The 27,235-nt window shown below is 35.5% G+C and overlaps 1 protein-coding gene across 2 annotated transcripts; it reads left to right on the plus strand.

Annotated features, from left to right (window-relative positions):
• The first annotated feature begins 19 nt into the window (after positions 1-19).
• Positions 20-27,235, plus strand: LOC114880309 (collagen alpha-1(IV) chain). Of its 2 annotated transcripts, none has more exons than XM_029196185.2 (27): positions 20-430; positions 1,892-1,934; positions 13,279-13,414; positions 14,073-14,216; positions 16,247-16,665; positions 16,922-17,056; positions 17,136-17,243; positions 17,429-17,650; positions 17,717-17,908; positions 17,980-18,096; positions 18,187-18,351; positions 18,431-18,733; positions 18,829-19,212; positions 19,360-19,566; positions 19,671-19,839; positions 19,929-20,056; positions 20,163-20,601; positions 20,698-21,047; positions 21,173-21,439; positions 21,519-21,690; positions 21,773-22,018; positions 22,121-22,486; positions 22,698-22,913; positions 23,211-23,582; positions 24,022-24,193; positions 24,559-24,673; positions 26,275-27,235. In XM_029196185.2, exons 1-27 carry the CDS (start codon positions 411-413, stop codon positions 26,530-26,532), a joined length of 5,865 nt encoding a protein of 1,954 aa, XP_029052018.1. In that variant the 5' UTR covers positions 20-410; the 3' UTR covers positions 26,533-27,235. The 2 variants fall into 2 exon arrangements, with proteins under 2 accessions (XP_029052018.1, XP_029052017.1); XM_029196184.2 differs by having other exon boundaries at positions 21-430; positions 16,244-16,665.

The following is a 27,235-nucleotide window of genomic DNA, read 5'->3' on the forward strand; positions in this document are numbered from 1 at the left end:
CTTGCGCCCTGTGTCCGCTGGTATCTTCTGGTCCCGCAGTTGGCGGAGGCAGGCTGGAGAGTTCGATTCTCTTGGTCGCGAGTGGAGAGAGCAGCGGGGGAGGTTAACGCGAACAGTAGTGTGAGAGCACACGGAGAACTCTCGTGGAATCGAGAGAAGGAAATTAGTCGGGCAGAGAAGAGATCCTTTCGGCAGAAGAATTCTAGCTGGCGTGGCTCGACCGGCCGCCTCCACCTTTCTTCCCTCCACCCGACGTTCATTCAGAGCCCTCCCTGGATGGGACGGTCCACACACCACGTCTACTCGGTGCCGGGTTCCCCGCGATATTTTGTGACTGCCTGTCCGTGCGGTGCTCGTGTTAGCCTGTGCTCTTCGGCTCCCTAGACCCGTCGCGGAATAGGGAGGTCGAAATGACCCGGTTGGGATTGCGGTGAGTTACCATTCATTTTATTTTTATTTTACTTATTTTTTGTTTCTTCGACTTTTCTTCTTCTTCGTTATCTTCTTCTTCCTCCTTTTCCCGATTCGCTTTTCTTCTTTTCTACTGGTCTTATTCTTCTAGTTTCTCTTCTCGGTAATGTTGCTGGTTCGTCAACCTGTTGTTACGTCAATGATCTCTGTATTGCACGAACACGTGCGTACGTTCGGTGAACGTGTTGCTTCTACTTCATCTCCTTTCTAACGCGACACGGAAGTATTGTTCCGTCCTCGAGGAACTTTGACGGGTTACTGTGCGCTGCGCCGCACCGAATAAAGGGATCGTTTCCTTTTTCTTCTTCAACCGCCGGAAGATTTTGCTTTCCTTTTTCTGCGACTTCTCTTATGCGCGTTCTCACTTCTTGCACGCGCCACAGGTATTTTCTTGACAGACGGAGGGGACACTTTTAACCCCCGTTATGTACCCATCGGTGAGTAGATTTCAAGGACGAAAGACGGTGTGTTTGCGAACAATTATCCTTTTCACGAGAAACCTTCGTCATCTAATCGAGCTTTGTGTATTCTACGATTTGAGAGCCACTAGTTTGTCTAGGTTCATCGAGTCTATCATAAGTGGTTTAATTTTTTGAGTATCCAGTGTGACAGACGATAACAGAATTTTAACAGAATTTTAACAGAATTCTACATTCCAGCTTAAGTTATTTTGATTTTCTTATCGCAGAAAAAAGCAAGTCCTGATACTTTTACCGTGACACTTTCGGTTTCGAGCTATCTATTTCTTTTGATTTGCTTCTCTATATTTTGCATTTATTTGTATGCTCCTTCATTTTTGATATGAAATATTTAAAATTAGTTGACTAAAGCAATGAAAAAAAGATTTAAGAAAGCGGTACCGTCATTGTCTATGAATTGGAGCAAGATATAAGTACCATGTTTTTAGCGATCAACTAATCTGTTTCCTTCAATAATTTGAATTAATTCCTTGTAATAATTCAAAATTTATTTATACTAAATTGTCAGATTTAACAGAGATTTATATTTTCAAAAATGAACGATTTCTAATCAAACGGCCTACAATCTGCCAACAAATTTCAGTATTAGAAACAAACTATCATATTTTATAATCAACTCCAGTTTCCTTTGTTACATTTACGTATAAAATTTATGAAATTTCCTATTTCTGAAAAGAGCAAAGTTTAAGTGTTCGAATTAAATGTTCCACAAGTTTCAACAGAATTGTAACATAAAAATTACTCTCATATTTTACAATAAAATTTTAATTTTTGTTGTCACTCAAAAACAAAAAAACATTTCCCCTATTAAATACAGAATTTTATAATAATGTTTGAAATTTCCAGTATTGCATTTATAATAAAAGCTAATATCTTTCTGTTTCTAAATCAGATCCAATCTTTTTTCTTTCTGAAACTGATTTGCTAAATTCTTCTTTCAGATTCGTCGCGTCCGCAGTCTTCCTAGCCGGGATTGTCAGTGCGGTACGTATCAACTTCTGAATAATCTCTTTACTTCGAGCGAGTCCGATAAGGTGGCCCTAGATCGAGCGGGTCGCCACGATTCATTCATCGATTACGCGAGACTCGCGTGTTCGTGTACGAGTACACGCAATTCACGTGCATCGTTGCGTCGCTGTTAAAAAGCCAGTTGCATCGAGAGGATCGTGTTTCAATCGTGGCCCAGGATGGCGCGTGCGATCCGACCTTCCTCTCGTGCAAGCATTGTGTGCACGGATGGAATTGCGAGGGCGAGAAAGCCGTGTCGAAGAAGGCCGGCAGACCTCTGGCCAACGTAATGTTTTTGTCCGTGCGATTAGATCATCGAGAGCGTCGTTATTTCTGCGTTCATCCGCGAACATCGTCGCGACGCGTGTGGGACTTTACCATCCATTGGATAATGTGGATAGAAATTTGAAAAATTATAGACAATTGTGTTAGGGCGATTGTGATTGAAAAGTAGGTCTCTGATCATTTAACACGGAGGTCAGCATATTATGATTCGTAGGTCAAATTTAGCTAATACGTTGAGAATTTTGTGGTTTTAAAAATATCGAGGAAAGGAAATATACTGTGACACATTTAAGTGATAAAACATTGATACCGTTTCCAATATTTTTAGCTAACAGGGAATATTATATTTGAGGGTCGTAATTTTAAGGTATTACTGGCAATTGATCAAATTTCAAGAGATTTAGGTGTGAATGTTGAGGTACGCAGTGGTTGCTTTGATAGAGGTGAAAGAGTTAATATTTGATGAGGTAATTCACTGTTTAATGAGGGGCTAAACTGAAATGTGGATAGGAAAGATGATATTTGTCTTTGATTGTAAGAAAGGTTTTTGGAGCAGACAGAAATTGATACTTTGTTAATAAACTGTTGATATATTTATTAAGAATCTTCTTTTAATTGTACACTTGCGAGCAAATCAGGCTTCCCCAGGAAAAATGGTACGCTTCTCCGTACGCCTCCTTCGGGAAAATAACAATACAGAGAAAGGGTACAATATTTACAGGCCTGTGGCGTACCACCATATGCGCATAAATGTTTACGCAGGAAAATGTGAATTTAAATTTAAAGTTTATAATATTTAATAACTGAAAGTTATATTATTTTGTTTTTTAAATTACTTTTAATATTATTATTATCAAAATTAAGATTTAGAAAATTCTTGTTTTTCCTATATCGCCATTTTCCCTATGGAAGCCTCATTTGATCGGCCTACATTCCTATTGTGGTTATTTGAAAAATGATAAATTGTGGATATTTTCATTATTCAATGAAACCTTTTCAAAATACTGAATTCAATTCCAATATCTGCCTCAAACGATGACAAATGTGTAAATCAGTCTGAATTATTCAACTATTGTTCGATTCTTCTATAACACAATTTTATCCTTCAACAAATAACTAAAATATTGTTCTTTAGTGGATTACTATTGTAAGATCTAATAAGTCACGTAATTTTTAACAAATTTTTAAATTTTCATCACCTTCTGTTTCTTTTTCATTTAATGTATTTATTTTTGAGAAATTCAGCAAGGACGTTGATAACGCGATTTCGAGCAGTTTTGTCGTCTACTAACCATGGGAAGGTGTTAAATTCGAAATAGGGCAGTCGTCTGTCGGCGACCAGTCCGCCTACGGCGTTATAACCGTGCTCTGTGTAATTTTATTACGCCATGTAACTTATGGTACGTACCGTGTGCGTAGAGGCACGCGAGCTAGCTTAGTCACTATTGAAAATAGTTTGGAATTGACTGCGGTATGATTACCATCGTCTGGCGAACTTAATCGTCGCTTCTTGACTTTCCATGATTAGTGCAGTCGTTTTAGAAGAGGTCATCTGTTAAACGAGCATCTTCTTAATGAACATGCAGTTTGAAACCATCAGGTTGATGAAAACCAATGACGTCTGGGATACTAACTGCTGATTGATTGCTTCACAAAGAAGTGACTTTGGTTTTTAAAATTTTCACACTTACTTTCCTGTTTTGAAACATTAATCTCGGGATAATGAGCTCATAATTTCATGTGCTATTCCACGCAAGTAAAGTTATTAAATTTTTCTGTAAAAAGCTACCTTTAAATTCTATGCTATTGAAAATTAACGTTATTTATAATTAACATCTAAAATTGTATTTGTGATGATAGAAATATAAATTAAATTTTTTAGGGCCACATTTATTCCTACGCAAAGAAGGCACGTGTTTAGGGCCCGCACAGAGGTGTTCGTCATTACTGCACGGAATAAATAAGTTTCCTGGCTGTTACTTCTAAATTTAATTTTATAGTATACATATAAGGAATCTAATTTTCATTTGTATGCCTAGGACCAGAAAAGCTCGGGATCTGGCCTTGTTCTTAATTCTTTAGTAAAATATTTTCTGATTTTGAATGATAAATTAATTCACTATCAACCATAATAATTATTTCTTTAATTGCTAATTTTAAATAATTTTCAATTCTATTGAGATAATTATTTAAATCTCTACTTAAATCTCTACCTTTTACATTTAAATGATATAGGTAATACTTCCAGTTCTCTGAAGGTATCTTTTCTACCTGACATCAGAGAATTAAACTGTTTACTCAATGAACTCATCAGATGAGAAATACATACACTTATTCTGACGGTGAGTTTGCTCACGCGATCACTTCCATTCACAATATTCGTGACTTGTGATGACACGAATTGATGCACAACAGTTCTACAGTATGCCCTTTGGCTGTTTAAACTGTACCATGACCGCGGTACATCTACAGAATGTTCATTTTTCAGTATCTGCTTTTTAACTTTGATTCACCGTTATACAGCAACTATACAGATTCCATATTTTACAAGCTCAATGCAGGTTCGGCGACGCGTGAAACGTTAAAAATCTTTTTGCTGAACGGGAGTGACTTGTATCATAGCGAAAGTGTTAAGTCAGAGGAACGGGTTTGTAAACGATTGATGATGATCGCGTGGTTAGTTAAGCGTTGAACGCTCTAAAACAAGACACAACCAAGCAGATAAATCGAGATAGATAAGATTATAATTATAGACACCTATAATGGTGTTGGTTTATGGAAGGATGGTAGTAATTAGTAAGAGATTAGCTGATAGAAATCACCAAAACGATGAAATGGTAACCTAAGCTTTTAAAGACACAGGGTGTTCTCAAAATAAGGAATCAAAGCTTATGTACATTCTACGCATTATTAAGAAAAAAATTTAATAAAAATTTAGACCTGAAATTATTGTTTACAGGCAGCTTCATTAATACCTGTAATTGATAAATTATGAGGTTTATCTTAATTGAAGATCAATGATATAGGCTTAATGTTACTTATTACTTATTACTTAAGTGTTATGGGATACTCCAAAACCTATCATAGTAATTAAGGGTTAAAAATGTCATCAGATACAAAGACGTTATAGCGATTTTCTAAGCCTTTCTTGATTCTTTAAACATTATTTCGTTCGGTTAGAAAATATCTTACTAATTAAGTTGCACTTTACTGGATTTAATTGGATGATAATTAATGTGGAGTACACTAATTACTTTTGTTTAAAAAAGAAAATGGAAAAAGAAGGTTCTTTATAAAACGAGGCGTGTAACGTAATATTTTACTCGAAATTACAAGTTTTCACTGTCGTCATAAGTCTTTACTGTATCACCCCTTCATGAAATTAATCATCGCGTGTATCTGTTGTATGCATGTATTATAACGTCCAGACAATTTTCATGAATACACGCCGTTCAACAAGATTTTAAAAATCGCTGACCAACGAATCAACCGACCATCTTACACTAAATTAAAGGTCCATGGACGTGAGAGAACATGTATTAATTTGCGTACTTTCTAACTTCAACATAGTTGTTCCCAAACTTTAATTAACAAAGACGGTTAATGCTTATGGTAGATAAGTTGGATAGTTTCATAGAATTTTTGTTATAGTTATGCTAGTTCCATCGTGGGTCGAACTTAAAGGCATTAATACAGGGCAAAAGGAATAACTTCTTGTTAGGTAATTTTTATCTCTTCTTTAAAAGTTTTTTCTTCCTTAGGTTTCAAAACTTCCGGTTTAAGAGAAAAGTGCAAGGTTTCAAACTTTCGAAACTTGAAACTTTTTTAGATTTCGAGGTTTCAACGTTTTGAGAAATCCATTCTTCTTTCAATGTATAATTGAAGGATATTTTTTTACGGCATAGGTAATTAAAAATGTACTTATCTTCGTTAAACATTGCAGGCCATCAGTGGTCTATGAGACATTCGATTAGAGCTGAACTCGCTTCGATTGTTCGAGCCGAGCCGAGCGCTTGAATTTGCCGAATTACTCGAAATCGACGAACTGTTTGAAACAAAAGCGAGCTACTCAAATATTCGAACCGTCGTAAAACTTCGATTTACTTGAAGATGAATTTTCAGCTCGAATATTCAAGTATGTAGTTCGATTTTTTCGAGTAGATCGCTTTTGTTTCAAACAGTTCGTCGATTTCGAGGAATTTGGCAAATTCAAGCGCTCGACTCGGCTTGACCGACCGATCATTGTTTCACTCGAAATTCGAGTACTCGCACACCTCTACATTCGATATTTTAATGGTAGAAGGATCCCTCTGAATTCGTAATACTCTCTTATAGATCGTTACATAATCGTAGTTTCACGAAGCCGGTCAAGATATGCGATAAAGGGGACAATTCTTGAACCGTCACGAAAAGATAGTCCACCGTATCTGAAATAAGAAAATTGGGCTGACTTCGTTGAACAAAATTACCACGCTATGTGTGGTCATTTTCTAGACGACGGGGAACAGGAATTATTTAGTATCACGTTATTATACGGACTGACTATGTGAAAAAGGTAATGGGAAATTAAATATTATATTTCTTGGGTGATTTATCGGATATTAAGAACTGAGTATTTACAAAAGTATCGATTTTATTATTAATATCGGTACAGTTTTGATTCATTAATGTTTAACAATGAATTTCCAATGATTTGAAAACTTAATGATTAAATTGCGATATTGAATGCAGATGGTAACTCAATTTCTTAACTTGATTTTATTTATGATACTATAATTGTTGGTGATTAATTTTTAAAGCAACCACCTGTGAGACTTCAATGCATGATTAACAAGTAAATGTGGTCGCAAACAGAATAGTGTATGATTAATTCTTTCTTGATTACTATATCATTACAGTAATAAATAATCTACTGCCATAGAGATTTTTTTTAAACAAAATTAAAAGCAGAGTTCAAAGGCTTTCATATTATTTGAACTATATCGTGAAATAGAAATAAGTAGCAACAATGTTTTGATAATTTTCATTTCTAATCATGAAAGTATATAGGCTGAGGTTATTTATGCCATTAAAGTTACGTTTTTAACTATTTTAACATTTATCGAAAGAATAAAGGTTCTTGAATGACCGATTAGAAATAAATATGAGTGAAAACAAAGTTCAGTAACTATTAGGAGTACAAATTAATTCAGTGCCTTTGGTATTATGCCTTCTGAATTACTGTTTTAACCCTTGGATTGCAGACCATAAACATAGCCCCAATTCTAATTTAATTTTTTATTTCATATTATTTTTATTTTCTAAAGTTTACACTGTTGCTTTAAAAATACTTCTAACATATGAATCTCCTTCGTTTAAAAATTATACATTTAACGGTTGATTCCGACTTCGTTGTTCAAGGGTTTTTGAATATTTTCCCGCGCTTCTATTATTTGAAAAGTGGCGCGAAAATATAATAACAATAAAGATTACTTGATTAATTAGTTACCATGACCTTTTTAAAAAATTGTCAATTTAATAAAAAACAAAAAGGCAGAGAATCATTTTATATACCCCTAATATGAATTTGTTTTTCTCAAACTTAATTAACTAACGTTTAATTTCCGTGTTCAATGAGTTCTAGAATGCAATATGATAGTTATTTTAGTATCAACTGCTTCCATTTATAAATCTACGTATAATTAGCGATTGCTATTGAATAAAATTACTTTTGATCACGTGAAACACTTACTATGTACTATGTATCTATATGTTTTTCCTTTTCTGTTAATTTCATTTTGATCTTATGAGAATTAGTGATAGATGGAATAATTTCATGGTTTGAAGAGTTGACTGTATATGATACGCTGAAGTACCTATTATACATAATATCCTTGGTTCATTGTTTGGAAATAAGTACATTATCAGATGATAATTGTGCTAATTTTGTATTCATAACAGTTCGTTTCTGATAGTCTTTATTACAGTCTTGTTTACTATTTGAAAAATTTGAATTCTACTTCATTCTTTTCCTCTTAAATTACTTTCTTACTTATTATCAAGATGATATTATTGTTAAAATTCTGATTTATGTAGGATTAATTGTTACAATCAAAGTACAACTTCAACTTTCGATAATTTTAAATGATAGATAAAGCCATCTTTGTTTCCACTATGCGCCACTATTTTATTCTAATTAATAAATGAAATTAATTAATTATAAAAAAAAATAGTTAAGAAATTATTAAATTTAATTATAAAAATTATTATAATATTTTTTCTGGTTTTTTTTTCTAACTTTCCTAATTTTTAAATGAATGTAAAAGAGAGTTACTAAATCAAAAATTTATTGATCTGTTTAAAGTGTATTAACCACTTCATTCAATTGAAAGAATGGAGCAGAAGTGCGGTACAATTTTTATTCAAACAGTAAAATTTAAAGAATGAAAATTAATGTAGCGCGGAATCTAATTTGTATTTTTTTTTAACGATCTGAAATATCCGTAAAAGGATGTTATTTCTGCCGCACTGAATTAAGGAAATGTAATCTCGTACATATTTTCAGCAGTGATGTCAGTAAATCTGTTTCGCGCTTAATTAGCTACGAGGTCGCTGTAAATTATCGTATTATCAGCAAGTTTCGACGATTCGGGATGAAAGTTAGAAAAATCGAACGGCGAGTAAATATCGATTAACGATCGATCGTGACTAGTCTGCAAAGATTTATGCACAAGTGTGTTTTTATAAAAACGATTTAAAAATATAAGTCATTAATAGAAGTACGTTTTATTATTAGAGGATCTTTTATATTACATCTTTTTTTTATATACGTAACTTTCTGAAAAGAAAAACAAAGATTTTTTTAACAATGTCCAGAAGCTCAGAAATTTAAATAAATAACACTGATTTTTAATTAATAACACTTTTGTTATTTATTGTAATTTAAATTGTGTCTGAAACTTGTTCTGATATAACATAGGTAATAATTTAATAGTGATAGTTTAAATGGTTTAACAGTTTTATACATAAATAATTTTAATAATTTAATAATACAACAGCTCGTTACACATAATATAATTACTTCTTATGATAATTTGTACCTGATTACCTGTACGAATTTTCTAATCCCTAGGAAAGTACGTATTTACTGTACATGTTTACCCTGCATATACTTCGCATAAATTTTACATATAATTTGCATATTGGTGGCATATCATACCTACTTGCATAAACTCTTGCAGTTTAATAATAACATACTATCAACACAACTTCATTTATTAATAATGTGTGATAACGAGCGATTAGGTTATGCAATTGAATGCTATATTAGGCTAAATAATCCATTAGAAAAAAGTTGTTTGAAATTAATTAATGACGTGATAAATGTTCCTTGTGGGAACACAAACTTGTGGGAACATAAATTGCAAATAGGCTATAACGAAGGTGCTAAATTGAATTAATTGATGATTAGTTAGATTTTGCCATGGGAGATGAATTGAATGTCAAAGAAGAATTGTGTACTTACTAATTAATTTAATTTAAGAAATATTATCTACTATTGCAAAGCAAATTTCAGAGTAGCTTAAAATTTCACTTGATAAATTTTGCTGTTCTATTTAAGCTAGTTTTGAATACATAATATTTGTTGTATAATGCAAATAATTTCTAATTTATACATATTAATTCTTAACACTTTGACTGCCACATGTGCGTGATGCTTGTATTTTCATAGGAATTCATCACTCATGTCATTGAGAATTGTTTGACTTTTGTAACAAAAATGCTCGTATTAGATATCTTAAATTAAGAATAAAAGATATAATATTGTAAAAATATTAGATGAGATTTAAAAATAAAAAGTGAAAATGAGTGAAAAAATAAAAATAGTACTTAATGGAATTTTTAACAGATTCAGTCTGACAACCAACATGTTACACAAATTATTAATTAATTTAAAAACTGAATTATAAAATTTACCATCTGCTAATTTGCATTGAGAAAAGTAAAATTATCTAAATTTCTCTAGAGAAAGCATAGAAAATTATAGATTTTCATCATTTACTATCTAACAATAAATAAAATTTATTTACAATTGGCATTAATAAAATAATACTTTGAAACCAAATTCTTTTTAACTTACTCAATAAGTATAATCTTTAGAAGCCAAGTACATATTTCATTTTACTAAAATATTATTACGTTACCATGGGTTGCTTCATTCCTATCGTTTTATAAACTTTTCCTCTCTAGATTTTTTCTACACATATCGTGTTGGTGTAACTATCTTCCGGTTTGATAAACCAATAACTAGTGTTTTCATTGAACATTTTGGGAAAAACTCAGCCTACTCATGGCATCAATCACGAAAGTTCGTCCAAAGAGGAACGAGTTGAACGCTATAACGTCATTTCTAAACGATAACGTACAAGTTATCTCTGCGTGCTTCCTGCCAGTGCGTGCCATCCCGAAATGTAAAAAGGATAAAATGTGAAAACGAGGGCAAGACAATGACTTTCTGCGAACTTGATAACGCATCCTCTGAATCGAGAGCTAATTTGTACACATATTATAATATCTAGTTGCCGAACATAGAACGGAGTTAGAGCAGAGATGTTAGGCAGTATTTCGAGGGGATTCAACCAACTTCCTTCGATAACTCGGTGAAATTTACAATGCCTGTGGGTGTTTGTACTGTGATGCTGTAAGAGAATCGTGAGAGAGAGTTATAACAAACCGAAGAGTAGGCAGAAGGTCGAGGTAGCGAATCAAACGTGAAGTTCAACAGGCTTGATTTGTACACAGTTAAATTGCAGGCATTTGTGTAATTTTTTAATTGTTCAATATTATACAAAATCAAGTAGATGGGAGATACAATTAACCCTTGAATAACAAAAATTTAACGTATAATTTTTAAACGAAACAGTTTCATATATTCGAAAAAGAATTTTTAAAGCAACAGTGTAAAGTTTAGAAAATAATAAAAATAATATCAGAAACAAAATCATATTGTGGCTCTTCCCATGGTCTGCCGTCCGAGGGATTTCAAACGAAATTTGAAAGATTCGAGCTTGTATAACATGTAATTAAATTTGTGTAATTAATATTTGGATGAATGAATTTTGATATTAGAACAGTTGTGATTATTGCAATGGCCGAGTGTTAAACTTAACTTAACCTAACACTTTGCGACTTAAATTGAAGTTTAATTACTTGAATTGTTAATTAGGTAATTGCAAAAATAATTAATATGTGATTTGAAAAAATTAATATTTGGATTGTTGAGTGTTGATAGTAGAACAACCAAACTCGTTAAAATCATGGTTTTTCGGATTTTTTATTTCACATCATAGAAATTATAATGTGTTTTTGTTAAAATTTATCTTATTTATTTACTTATTCTTAATTTGAAACTAAGCATACATTTAACGCTGTTTTTTTCATTGTTTAAAGAAACTTTAAAGAATTTCAGTATATTATCAATTAAAACGTGATTTCAAAGATTTATATAACACGTTTCAGACGATAGGAATTAGAAGAATGCGTTAAAACTGGAGGAACTAATTAGAACGTATAGTATTAGATTTGAAACAGTATTTGATGAAATCGTGAAATTTGAAGAAGTAGCTTTACGATTTCTAGTTTTAAATGCCATTTGAAGACCGTAATTTTATTTTCGAAGGATTTATCCTACCTATTTCAAAATATTCTTTTTGTATCTTTGCAAGGAGTTGAGAAATAAGCAATAAAGCATAATAATTTAGCACTAGAACATTATTTTTAGTAAATGTCAATCAAAATTTCAATTTCAAATTCAATTGTAATATCACTCTAACGATAAGAGAGCTTAATTTTAATATTATGACTTTTCTTAACAAATTTTTAAGCCATGAGTAATAAATTTATAAACTAAAAAATGACCTTAATGAAATAAATATTGTTCTTAAGAAGTTAATATCACTTCATTATGAAATAATAGTAAATTATTAACGTGATAAGTACAAATTTCATACATTGTATAAATTTTATGGTTACTTGAGACGGCTTCTGTTATACAAGAAGAATAACTGATAACTTATCGACAGTTGATATAACCAGAGAAATATAAAGAAGTAAAAAGATCCTCTTGAAAACACTTTTAATCTCTGTACCTAACATAAGCATTTGATATAAGCATATGCTTAGGTATGCTTTTCTATTTCAACGCAAACTCCTCACGCAGCCTTGAACCTTAAACACGGTAAAGCTTTCCTGAATAAAACTTTTCATTATCATTTAATAAAATATTTACTGTTTAAAATTTTATCTACAGGTGGTTTTGCTTACACTACACAGGATTTAACATTTAATTCCTCAACTTATTTTGTAATTGAACATGGTTAGATAACATGAACATGATATTATAAGTTTTCTGTTTTCATTACATTCTTGGATTCGTATTACAAAATGGAAAGAATGATAATCGTGTGTATTTAAATTTAATGCAATCTATTTTGTTGTTAAAAAAAAAGAGGCTGCACTTGATTTTTCTACAGAAATTATTATTGTTTATTTTATTAAACTTCAAGTATTTTATCATTACATATATTATTTTAATTTTCTCTATATATTAAATACGTACTGTTTTTCACTGTGTGTCCTACATTTTTTTAATCGGTTTTTTGAAATTTTACCTCGTGATCGATAAAGTAGTGTCGATAAAGTAGTTTATAGATCCCTTCTGAACGAGATCCAGATCTCGGTGGATAATCTTACGCGTATCGATTATTGAACAAGTAGTTAGTTACTCTTGAAATATTTTACAATATTTTTACAAAACTTTACAAACTATTTTCATTTTCAAAATAAAAATTGTAATGTTTTATTCAATGAAAAATGAAAGTAATTTATAAATACATTTAAATTACTCTAAAGTATAAAAATAAATACACCCTCATTAATTTAATTTATAGTGGGCGTTAAATAATTGATGTTACAGTTGAATTGAAGTATTCTTGCTTATCGAATTCTAGTTTAAAAAACCTCTCGGAGACTTTTATTTTGTCTTTTTCTGTTTTAGCAATTTAATCACACATCATGGTCGAACGATCCTCCACCGGTTGTTCCACTGGGACGAGGTGATATCGGAAAGCCAAATAGTACAGATGACGAATATATTGCACCTAGATGGAGAGCTTTTCTTTCGAACAACGAAGGTAAGCATCGTATCTATATTTCTTCAATTTTCACCTGAAAAGTTTTATTCTATTATACATTGACAACCTTAGATAAGTAGACCATTGGCGTAACTAGGACCTTTTTCTAAAGTAGTCAGGTACACGAAATTTTAAAACCTTATAATTGTAGAATATTAGAAGTTTTTAACCTTGGAATTTTTATATTTTAGAACCTTAGAGTCTTGGAATGTTAGAACCTGAGGATCTTAGAATTGTAAGGGGGAGAGGGCACCATGGCCTCTATCTAGTTACGCCAATAAAGTACACAGAAAACTGTTGATAATTGAACGGTTAAAACATTTTTTTTATTAATACAAAATGGACTATGACGTCCATGAAGAATTATTTGCTTGTATGTCTATGACACTTTAAATAATTTATTTTGGATAAATAATTAAATAACTCTAATTCCTGTTGAATTAAGCAGATACTGGAAAAAATTTATTTGTTTAAAATACAAGATAATCAGTTGTAATTAAATGTTTTAACACGTGCATATTTTCTTTGGCAATTTGTTACTAATTTTGTTTCTAGAGTTTCTTACTTTTCTGTATTTACTTATAATCTTTTTTCTGTCGTAATCTTTTACTACAGCTGACTTTTATAATTTCAATATCTATTCTGTATTCATTTGCAGGTTCAGAGGAAGCAGACAGGCGGAATTTAGAACCATATGACGAAGGCCGAAATTACGACGATGGATACAACAGATACCCCGATGGCGGTGAATATGGTCAAAGATCTGGAACCGATGGGTCGGGAGGATATCAACGAGGTTATGGTAATTAAAGTGATATCGAATGGTCGCTAATGAACCTAAAATCTTCACGATAAATCGATTGGTTACTGCTCACTTCGTCGAGCAATAAGATTATGAATTATTATCTTGATCAAGGGTACACTCGTGATTAAATCAGGCTTCCTTAGGGAAAATGGCGATATAGAGAAGCAGGAATTTTCAAAATCCTAATTTTGAGGATGCTAATATTAAAAGTAATTGAAAAAGAAATTATATAATTTTTAATCATTAAATATTATAAAATTTAATGTATAGCTAAAACGTAGGAATAACAAAGTAAATAAATAGAGCTAAATTCCTATTGTTCGACATCAGGTGGGAGATTTTTTAAGGGGTGATTCTAGGGATCAGAATAAGACGAAAATCAAGAATGACGAAATAGCGTTTGCGGTTTTGTTTTCCAGTAATTAACGTTTAAAAATTCGAGTAAAAAGCCCCTAAAATGTGCAATCTGCCCAGCACCGACGACTGAACGTCAGGTCAGCAGGGGTAGGTACAGTCATAACCAAGAATCATTGAATGGTAGAAACTTACTTCGTACTATTCTGTTTCTTGGTACTGTAGTATGGCTTTCTCTTCTTGGTTATGACTGTATCCACCTCTGCTGATCTGACGTTCAGTCGTCGCTGCTGGGCAGATTGCAGGTTTTAGGCGCTTTTTATTCGAATTTTTAAACGTTAATTACTGGAAAACAAAGCCGCAAATGATATTTCATCATTCCTGATTTTCGTCTTATTTTGACCCCTAGAATCACCCCTTAAAAAATCTCCCACCTGCTGTCGAACACCCTGTATACCTCCTTTTCATCATTGTCATTTCCCTTATGGATGCCTATGAGGAAGGGCGAAAACTCGGAATATCACCATTTTTCCTGGTGAAGCCTGATTTGATCGCAGATCTACATTTTGCGCATTTAAAGTTTTTTTTATATTCATCATTGCAATTCATACAACTACTTCAAATATTTATTACCATTTCAGAGAAATAAATTATTGTAATAGACAATAATGGAAATTAATGAAAATAGTATACATATTTCTTGAAACCATTTATTAGCCTTCGTTTATTTTTTTATGGTACTCGCGTGGGTCATTTGTAGAATTAATGATATTGATCGTTAATATTTTATCAAGAAAAAGCATTTGTCTTCCTTTCGTTGTAATAGCTTCACCGCAATATTGTGAGATTTACGGATTCAACTTCAGTCTGCTAATTAATGAGATCGTTAATCTTTTCCCTTTGCAGTATTGTGTAATAGTTTCCTATTAATCGATAATACCACCATCGTTTATGCGCCCGCGCAAGTTTATGGTATTCCATAAAATTTAACTGGTTATAATAGGAAATTGAAATCTGAAGCGAAATAAAGTTCATTTTACCGAAACACCGAAAGTATTAAAAGAATGAAACAGATATTTGAACATCATGTTGAAATATCAATTAACATTTTTTTTCAATTAGAATATTTTTATTTCTTTAATCTTACAATTTGTATCTTTTTAATAATTGAAGAAGAATTTTATGATTATAAACGTTTATTTATTTGATAGTGTTTTATTGTATGTGGTACTTAATCCTTTATTACAGTGTGTTGTAAATATTTATGAAATTGTTGCATTTTGTTAAATATGAATGAACTGCATATTTAATTATTAATAGCATTATCGAAAAGATTTCTTGTTCTTAGTAAATACAATTTTTTGTTTTTCTTCTACAAAATATTATACAATAATTTATTAATTATTTCTTAACTATACTTCTAAGAATAGAATAAATTTGTTTCTTGTTATCCTCTTATTGTTTGCATAATTATATTTAATAATTATAAATTTATTAGAATTTAATTATAAATTAAATTAATGTTAATTAATGTAATCTCCTGGTAACACTTCCGTTCGTTATATCACTACAAACTCCTTATAATTTTCTTCCATTACTATTTGTATCCTTTAATCTTTGTTTGACAGACCATCCTTTCAAAGCCGCGAGTAATTTTCTCTTTTTACAAGGAGGCGGAGATCGAAGGACCTACAGCCAGAGCCATAGCCAGAGCCATAGCCAGAGCCATAGCCAGAGCCAGGGACAAGGCACTCAGGATCCTTACAATCAAGGACCCGTTGATCCTTACGGAAGATCTCGAGGTTATGAGGACACTTACGGAAGAGGAGCAGAAGTAGAAGGACAACGTTCTAGAGATCCTTATGGCGATGGCTACGGAGAAAATCGTGGATCCGGAGACGCTTACGGTCGTGAAGATCCTTATGGCCGAGGATACTCGCAAGGTCAAGGAGGAGGATACGGTGCAGCTGGTGGCTCGGACAATTATCCGAGTAGTTATTCGGCTGTGCCAATTCCAGGACGAGCTCAACCAAAGAATTGCACCGGATCAGCTTGCTGTGTACCGAAATGTTTTGCAGAAAAAGGCTCGAGAGTGAGTATTCGTACAAAATAACAGAAACAGTTCAACCAAGAAATCGTATTCTTTTTAAAACAATCCTAAATACCCAATTGAATTTCTATTATAAATAGCTGTTTAATAAAAAGATATAATTGTTTAACTAAATATCACTTATATTTCATCATTGGAATGTTCTACCTTTCAATTTACGATTGTAAATAAAGAAATGTATTTTTCAAAATGTAGATACGATTTTGAAGAATTAATTTGCTATAATTTATGTATACAGGGTTCACCAGGTGTAATGGGACCACAGGGTCCCAAAGGTCAAAGAGGATTTCCTGGAGCAGAAGGTCTCCTAGGACCGAAAGGAGAGAAAGGTGATCCTGGTCCTCAGGGACCACGTGGGCCAAAAGGTGACAGAGTACGTACCATTATGTACTTGTGGAACAATCCACTTTATCGTTACTTCTAATCGTTTTAATTGCATCGCTCTTCCCTAGGGAAAAATGGGTATGCCCGGATTCCCCGGTATAAATGGTGTTCCCGGAGTTCAAGGTTCTCCTGGATCTCCTGGTCTTCCTGGTCGTGACGGATGCAACGGAACAGACGTACGTGTATTAAAACCGATTTGTCAGCAAACAATAAATTTTCATACTTCCATCTTTTTTAAGGAATAATAATTTCAAAGTGTAATTTGAAATTGACAGGTGTATTCTGTTATTATTATTATTATTACTATTATTCTGAAAAAATGTTCTTAGTTACATCAAAATAATTCCTCTTTATCTCTTAGGGTGAACCTGGTCTTCGTGGTCTTCCTGGAGAACCCGGTCCTCGTGGTTTTCGAGGTACGCCAGGTCCTAAAGGAGATAAAGGTCAACCAGCGTTTGCTGGCATGTTTCCTGTTGGTCAGAAAGGAGAACCAGGTATCGATGGTGTGAGAGGACCTCCAGGTCCTCCAGGACCTCAAGGAGAACACGGAATACCAGGATCAAAGGGTGAACGTGGTCCTTATGTAAGTGATCATATTAGTGTCACTGAGAAATTTTTCAATAAAGTATAACTTTTAATTATCATTCAGGGTGGATCTGGAATACCTGGTCCAAAAGGAGAGAAAGGCAACATGGGTCTCGGATTTGAAGGTGTAAAGGGTGATAAAGGTCAAAAGGGAGAGCAAGGGCCGCCGGGTTCATCTGTTCCTCTTGTACCATTCGAAGGAGTGCCACCAGAAGTTACGGGTGAAAAGGGAGAACCTGGTGGAAAAGGAGACAAGGTATTGTCTTAAAAACTGTTTATAACTAGTTTTTTATAATAAAGTAATTTAATTTCTGACTATTTGTGCAGGGTGAAATGGGACTTGATGGTCAAAAAGGAGAACCAGGTTTAATTGGAGATCATGGTATACCTGGCTATTCAGGTGGGAAAGGAGAGAAAGGTCTTCCAGGAGCTCCCGGTATTCGCGTAAGTTTAGTAGAATGTATTAACGATACAATTTTGATCAATAATATAAAAATGTGGGATAGCAGTGATAGAAGAATTTATTGTATCTAGGGTAGGGATGGTTTCTCAGGACCTCCAGGTCCACCTGGACGTAAAGGAGATCGTGGTTACGATGGATTAGACGGAATTCCTGGTCGTCCTGGTCAGAAGGGACAACCGGGTCGAGATGGACCTATGGGTACTTCAGGATTACGAGGACCTCCAGGTCCGCCAGGAGTGAGTACCAGTCTTATACTAAAGTAATTATTACTTGTTAATAATTAAGCGTTATCTGTTAACTTAATTATATTTGTAGGGCGGTAAAGGTACGCCAGGTCCACCAGGACCAAAAGGACCTCAAGGTTTTCCAGGTCCAATTGGACCTCGTGGTGCTGATGGATATCCAGGAGATCCAGGTCCAAGAGGTCCTATAGGAATGACCGGTGGTCCTGGTTCACAAGGTATTCCTGGTCCCGAGGGATTGCCAGGAGAAAAAGGGGGCAAAGGAGAGCCTGGAATCACTGGATTCCCAGGACCAACAGGACCTAGAGGTTTCGACGGTCCTCCTGGTTCGCCTGGTCCACGAGGTCTTCAAGGAGAGAAAGGGCTGTCGATTGTGGTAAATATTAGTTGAAAAATAACAAAACGTTAATTAACTTTATTGCTGAATTAAAAGTATTATTAAATGATTCCTTTAACTGTTTATTGATGTAGGGCCCTAAAGGAATGGATGGAGCACCTGGTTTAGATGGAGAGAAAGGACAAAAGGGAGAACGCGGTTATTCAGGACCGCGTGGATTCCCAGGGGACTCTTTGGATGGAATTCCTGGATCGCCAGGTGAACCTGGTTTTCCAGGAGAGCCAGGAACTCCAGGAAAAGATGGTGCTCCAGGTTTTCCAGGAGCTCCAGGTGAAAAGGGAGATATCGGAGGACGTTGTCAAGATTGTTTGCCAGGACTATCAGGACTTAAAGGAGATCGTGGTCTCGATGGTACTCCTGGTCTTCCTGGACCACGTGGTCCACCAGGAGAACGAGGATTCCCCGGGGAAGCTGGTGCTGATGGACTGCCTGGACAAATTGGACGACCAGGACCACCGGTATACTAAAAACTCATTCGAGTATTTTAAATAAAAGGATATCAATTAAGCAATTATATAATTCACATTAGCTTTTGGTAACTATACAATTCTATGTATTTATTAAACCACATTTTTGTTTTTTGTTTTTTTTTTTTGTTATAACAGGGTAAAGATGGTATTCCTGGTTCAGCCGGCCCTCAAGGAGAACCAGGTACGCCAGCAATTGTTTCAGAAAGTTCGATTAAACTGGAGAAAGGTGAGAGAGGTTTACGAGGCGAACCCGGAAGACCCGGTCCACCGGGTCCACAAGGTCCTCCTGGAGAGAAGGGTGCACTTGGATTCGAAGGATTCCCGGGTGCCAAGGGTACAGCTGTAAGTTATAACGTTTATTACGATTTATATTTTTTTGCTGTTTATTAAAAGCAATTTTTAATCTGTTATCACGTCTCCTGTAATACTATCTCGGTTACATTTAGGGAGATCGTGGATTCCCTGGACAAGATGGCATACCTGGTAGACCAGGTGTTCCAGGACGAAAAGGAGAAAGTGGTATCAGCGTGAAAGGAGAACCTGGAGAACCAGGTCGAATAGGTGCAACCGGATTCAAAGGTGAACCTGGTTTGTACGGGCAAAAAGGAGAACCTGGTAAATATATACTAGAATAGTTATTATTAATACAAGGTTCTAAATGACATATACCATCGTAAATCTCTTGTAAATCATGCGTAAAATAGGCGAGTGTCCACCATTGACATGGGTTAAGGATCTAAAAGGTGATAGAGGATCTCAGGGTGAAAAAGGAGAACCCGGACCTCCGGGAAGAGATGGACCAAGTGGTGACAAAGGTTTACAAGGTTTTTCGGTAAGTATATTTTAATGTAATCGTTTTGTCTTTTATAACATCCTACTTATCTATAGTAGCTACTTTTGAACGTGTAAAAGATTACAATAAAATTTAATCAAATTAGGGACCACCTGGTCCTCCTGGACAAATCGGTCCACCTGGACCAGTTGGGCCACGAGGATTACCAGGGCCGCGAGGTGATAAAGGTGATATGGGACCTATGGGTTTCCCTGGAGAGCCTGGACGTGAAGGACCAAGAGGATTCCCTGGTGCTCCAGCTCCGAAAGGAGACAAGGGTGAACCTGGAATATCAGTTAAAGGTAGTCCTGGTTTGCCTGGGCCACCAGGAGAGAAAGGAGAAAAAGGTTTACCAGGACCGCCAGGAAAAGAAGGACAAGTCGGCTTCCCTGGTCTGCCAGGATTTATGGGAGAAAAGGGTGACGTTGGAGTTCCAGGAATAAGTGGTTTACCTGGTGCACCTGGAGGGAAGGGTGATACTGGACCAGTTGGACCCCGAGGTCCTCCTGGTGTAGCGGGAATTCCTGGTCTAGATGGAATGAAAGGTATGGGGTTGCTTAACTCCGCTATTCACAAAACTTTTTTAATTAGCCACGTTATTTAATGCTATAAATTTTCATACATCGTGTGCCTATGTACAGGTGAACCTGGATTACCGGGAGAACCAGGCAGAGCTGGTCTTCCAGGATTCCCTGGTGCGAAAGGAGATCGAGGCGAACCAGGTATCGATGGACCAAAAGGTTATCCTGGTAGACGTGGTCCACCTGGCTTACAAGGTAGACCTGGTGTAGAAGGTGCACCTGGAATGAAGGGAGAGCGAGGTGAGAAAGGTTCATCTGGTTTCCCTGGATTACCTGGCATGGAAGGAAGACCTGGACCACCTGGTTCATCTGGAGATAAAGGAGATGATGGCCTTCCTGGCCCTCCTGGTTTAGTGGGTCCAATTGGATTCGACGGACTTAAAGGTGATCGAGGTCCACCAGGTTTGCCAGTAAGTTTTTTCTTCTCAGCACAGTTTAATCTTTAAAATAATTAACACAGTTCGTATAGTAGACAAAGTACATTGTCAAAGCATTGCTAAACGGGTTAATTACACTTTATTTATAATTTTATTAGGGTCGTAAAGGTGAACCGGGTCAAGTGTCAGAGAAAGGTCAAAAGGGTGAGCCAGGTATACCAGGAATCCGCGGTCCTTCGGGTCCTTCTGGTAGAGATGGTATTGATGGTGCAAAAGGAGAATCTGGAATACCTGGTATCGGTCGTGATGGATTACCAGGACCAAAGGGAGAACCTGGTATACCAGGTCGTGATGGTATGCCAGGATTTCAAGGACAAAAAGGTGATACAGGAGTTAGAGGATTCCCTGGACTTAAAGGAGATTTCGTACGTATCTTTTATTGTTACTGTTGTATGTTTATAATGACGATTTCTTTAAATTGAATTTTATCTTTCTTGTAAATAGGGACCACCAGGTGCATCAGGTGAACCAGGAACACCTGGAATCGATGGTTTGCCTGGCGATCGTGGTGATATTGGTCCACCTGGACCTCCTGGTTTCCCTGGTCTAGACGGTGATATGGGAGCTCCAGGGCGTCCTGGACTTAACGGATCCAAAGGAGAACGCGGTTTCTCAGGTAAAATATTTTAAACCTGTTTATAATAATAAAAAAGAGGTCTGTACTATTAAATACATTTGTAACTGAATTACTTGTTAAGGTCCTTCTGGTCTTCCTGGTATTGCTGGTGGACCTGGAGAAAAGGGTGACCGTGGACCACCTGGCCCAACAATTCAGGTCAAAGGTGAAAAAGGTGAACCAGGTATTCCCGGATTATCAGGTGCACCTGGAGAGAAAGGTGATCGTGGTTTAGAAGGTCTTGCTGGATACGATGGTGAAAAGGGAGACCGAGGTGCACCTGGTCCAGCTGGAAACCCAGGACCACCAGGACATAGTGGTGCTAAAGGTATAGTTTTCAATTATTTTGTATTACCATTACTGTTAAGAGATCCACGTTTAGCTTAGAATACCTAATGTTACAACAAACGTATCATATTTATTATATTAGGTGACGAAGGACCACGCGGACCCTCAGGCATTTTAGGATTAACTGTCAAAGGTGAAAAAGGTTTACCAGGTATGCCAGGAAAACATGGACGAGAGGGAATACCAGGGCGACCAGGAGAAAAAGGAGAGCAAGGATTGCCAGGTCTGCCAGGGTACAAAGGAGATCAGGGTCCTTATGGTCCCATTGGCCCACAGGGTGAAAAAGGTGATATGGGCCCTGCGGGTACTCCTGGTCTACCAGGTCGTGATGGACGTCCGGGTCTTGAAGGAATGCCAGGTTTACTGGGTGAAAAAGGTGATAAAGGAGACATTGGTCTACGAGGATTGCCCGGTATTCCAGGACAAAAGGGAGAAGCAGGATTTCCAGGTAAACAGTGAAGTTTAAATAGTATTTTATATTAAATGATTACAAACTCGAGTTAAATTATATTTATTAAATCAATCATATTTTTATTTCATACATTTACATTACTAGAAAATAAGTGTAGTGCATTTATCACAAATTTCAATAAAAGTGCTGAAAAAATAATAGGGAGACGTGGAGGATATTCAAAAATTTATTCGAAAACAATTTATAGGACCTAGCGGATTGGATGGACTTCCCGGAGAAAAGGGTGACAGAGGCTGGGACGGACTGAATGGTGCTCCTGGAACTTCTGGAGAGAAAGGTGACAGAGGATATCCTGGTCCAGCAGGATTGAAGGGTCCGCCTGGTTATCTAGGTCCAAAAGGTGACAAGGGTGAAGATTGTATCGAACCTCCCATGGGACCGAAAGGAGATCGTGGATACCCTGGTACGTATAGTTAATCCTTTTGCAACTGACAAGGCGCCTAACTTCAAGTAAAAAAAAAAATTATACAGATATATTTACTACAATACATAATTCCTTGAAATTGTTATTCGCAACATAAAAAGTACTGATCAAGCTTTTATCTTTTCATTGCTTATTAAGGATATAAAAGGTAAACAAGTATCTTGATTTTTTACACTTCATTTGTTATATTGTGTAAGTTTAGAATAAAATAGCATATTACAGTTATCATAGACACCGAAATGTGTACATTTTATCTCATAAATATTTGTTTTATAGGACCTACGGGTCCACCAGGGCCACAAGGAGAAAAGGGACTTCCGGGACCACCAGGATTCTCAGGATTGGATGGAGTGAAGGGTGCATCCGGGCTTCCAGGACCTCCAGGCCCAGCTGGTTTGCCAGGTCTACCTGGCCCTGTCGGTTCGCCTGGTTTGCCAGGTTTGCAAGGGCCTGTGGGAGTTCCAGGTCCTGCAGGTGAACCTGGACAACCGTGCGATGTGATCCCTGATTATCTTACTGGTATCTTGTTGGTCAGACACAGTCAAAGTCAAACGGTTCCAGTTTGCGAGCCAGGACACATCAAACTCTGGGAAGGGTACAGTTTATTGTACACAGATGGTGATGAAAGAGCGCATTCGCAAGATTTAGGCAAGTATAAAAGATCAAAATATTTTATCATATTCTTTGTTATAATTTATGTAACGACAACAGCTCGGTTAACTTTTCAGTTGGTTTCCATGAAACAAAACACTTCATCCTTTTATAATAAAAAATTGATACTATAAGTTATTCAGGTTTTCAAAATTTAACGCAAAGATAAGACTTATTAAGACATATTGCAGGAGCAATCCTTTTTTAATTACCCAAATAATTTTTTATGGACCCATTCTGGCTCCTATTTACTTGTGTCAATGTGTATAATTTTCATTGATCATCAGATTTAGATTACAGATTATACTTTAAGCATTGCAACACTGCTTCATGCTGACATTCTACTATATCTAAAAATAAGCGATCAGCCTTTTCATTGCTGATCTTTTCCTTCTGGCCAATCATACCAGCCATTTAATAAATTATCCCGGAACAGGTTACGCTGGTTCCTGCGTAAGAAAGTTCTCGACTATGCCATTCCTCTTTTGCGACGTCAACAACGTGTGCCATTATGCCAGTCGCAACGATCGTTCTTACTGGCTGTCGACCAATAGTCCAATTCCCATGATGCCTATTGAGGAGACGGCGATAGAAGAATACATCTCCAGGTACGTTGAGTTTTTTCTTTAGGAAAAACACTTCTATCACTACTTCGTGACTGGCTAAATTTTTTTACTGTTCCTGGCTTCCGAATAATATGAGAAAATTCTGAGGTACTTACAATTAGTGAGGTCTCTACTTTAATATACAATATATAATCGTTTATTGAGTCAAATATCAGAAGGGAAATTTTGTTTCGGACATAAACGAATCAGCTTTCTCATAGACTCTATGGCATAGAGAGTTAAGGGGATTTTTGAATTTTAAACTAATAGTAATTATCCATTTCGTTCATGAACAATACACGAGCTGTTAAGAATTTGATGTGGTTACTAGTAAAACAGTATTAATGAATTTGTTTATTTTTTCGCAGGTGTGTGGTATGCGAAGTTCCAGCGAATGTGTTAGCAGTGCACAGTCAGTCATTGAGCATTCCAGAGTGTCCACAAGGATGGACCGGTCTTTGGATCGGATACAGTTTCGTCATGGTACGAATATTAACTTTTTTCATTCCAAATTTCAGATAATTTACCCAAGACTTCCATTGTTTCATTATAGTATAAATTACCGTGTCTGAAGGATTATAAACATTGCATTACATTATACCTAATATGTATTAGGAATCATATCTTTCTAAGCTCTGGAATTGAACTTTAATAATATTAAGTTTTAAATATTTTTGAACCCTATGTTGATTTATACGATGTTGATTTTTCATACTTTTTACTACTTGACGAATATTTCAATGGGCTAAACTTTCCTATTTTAATTTCTTTCTTATTGCATTATCTTCCCTTTGAGATTTGTATAATATCTTTTACCTGATTTTTCGTAGACTTAATATTCTTAAAAGTCGTATTGATTATTTATTTAAAAGTATGTCATGAAGAATCTAAACATAAGCTCTTGAATTGACCTAATGTTAAACAATAATTTAAGTTGTAGCTTCAATTGAAGCTCAACGTTTTAAAATACCTTTATTACGGTTTCCTGCATGTCAGTGTTTCACATCCTTCATCGTAAATCCTACAACAAACGTCGCGTTTTAAAACGACACGTTTTCCAGGAACGTGCGAGACGCTTCAACAAATCTCGTGTTCAACGCTCTTTCCACGTATTCTCAACTCTGCCATTTGAAACTCTCTGACGAAAGCCCATCCTACTTTCGAAGCTTCTCTGCTTTTCAATTCAAACTTTTATCGCGCTAGCTCTACATCGATAAAGCACCGACTACCTCAAAAAGACATTCACTTAATTCTCATTGTTGCGAAATAAAGCGAAAACTTTCACGTTGATTTCTTTCAATTCCAAGCTTTTGACAATGTTAACAAGGTGTAGAGTTTGAATACTTTGTTTTCTGTTTCATTCCATCTCAGTTTACATTTTATTCATCTCGGGTCCTTATTTAAATTATTTGCTAAAGAATATTTATTATCTCCTATGTGGGTCGTAAATTGGAGCTCGTTGTAGGTCGTACTTCGTGTTTGTAACGAATTTGTGAAACGAAGTTCAACAAAACTCGTTCGTAATACTGTACATTATACAGGGCCGGTTTTAGCAATATTGGCGCTCTGGGCAAGATTATAATGGCGCCCATTCCGGGGTTAAAAATTTTTAAGAAAAAAAGACAAGGTAATAATATGAAATGATGAATCTGTAGTTAGATTGTCAAAATTGTTAAACTACATAGCAGCTTTACTAATCTAAACGGATATAGATGAATAAACTAGGGACACCGGGCTGCGGCGCCCCGTACAGATCTAGCGCCCTGGACGATTGCCGGCCGCGTCCCTTCCTAACGCCGGCCCTGACACTATATTAATTCCCAAAATTAAAATTTACGAGATATTACCAGAAGGTACTATAGGTGTCTTCATCTACGAAATTAAGACAATTAATATCTGTTCGATTGTTTATGGAATTGGGATCTTTTTTTATACAAGTACTTCTAGTAAAAATGAATCGTTCGCAATATGAAAAGTTTGGAAAAAGTTGTTATTCTACTATTCACACGAGAATCTCCTGTGAAGGTTCAGCGGGTTTTAAATATGCATGTCACATTACTAAAAAAAGTGTCTGATTGTTTCAGCATACTGGTGCCGGCTCCCAAGGTGGAGGACAGTCACTGTCTAGTCCTGGATCCTGTCTGGAGGACTTCCGTGCCACGCCGTTCATCGAGTGCAACGGCGCCAAAGGACACTGCCATTATTATGCGAACGAATTCAGTTTTTGGATGGCCAGCATCGAAGATAGGCAACAATTCCAAAGGCCCGAAAAACAGACCCTGAAGGCAGGTAACCTCAGGTCCCGAATAAGTCGCTGCCAAGTGTGTATAAAGAACACGTAAAAAGAATCATGAACTTACGAGTTTCTTCTTGCTCTCTTTTCTTTTCTTTCTTCTTCATTCTTTCCCTCATCTTTTTTTTAACGAACGAACATTAATACTGCCGTTACGAATTACATGTATTTACGCGAATGTAAGGGAGAAAGGATTGTCCAGCAATAAGATGAACAGAGCTGAAGAGAACTGTTTCCTTTCAAATCTTCACCCCTCGTAAATATCTTATTCTTCGTTTCTTCGTAATCCCAGTCTCGTTTTCCTTAGATTTTTCTTTTCTTCTTGTAACTTTTACTTCTTCGTTCTTCCGCTCCTTTCATCTTTCGTCGATGTCCTAGTTTTCTTTTCGTTTGACCGGGTCTGTCTACGAATTTCCCGCCATCGCTTTCTTCAGTGTACGTCGTAAGTTTTCTTATTTTTCTTCTTTTCTATAACTACTCAAACAAGTGCCTAGCGTACTACATTTCTAGCATGTAAAGTAATATATATATATAAATATGAATGTTATATGTATATTTATATCTCGTAAATTTCGTATAAAGAGTAAGTTTATCTCGTACTACCATCGACACTGCCCATATCCAATATGGCACACTTTTACATATTGTATATTAATATAAACGATCTTAGCCTGGTAAACGTGTGAAGCCAAATATTTAAGTGAATAGGTATTTTGCTACTGTAGCTAATGAAAATTCTATTTTCAAAAGTC

The sequence above is a fragment of the Osmia bicornis genome, chromosome 2 (assembly GCF_907164935.1).
Source record: "Osmia bicornis bicornis chromosome 2, iOsmBic2.1, whole genome shotgun sequence".
In the NCBI taxonomy this organism is placed as follows: Eukaryota; Metazoa; Arthropoda; class Insecta; order Hymenoptera; family Megachilidae; genus Osmia; species Osmia bicornis.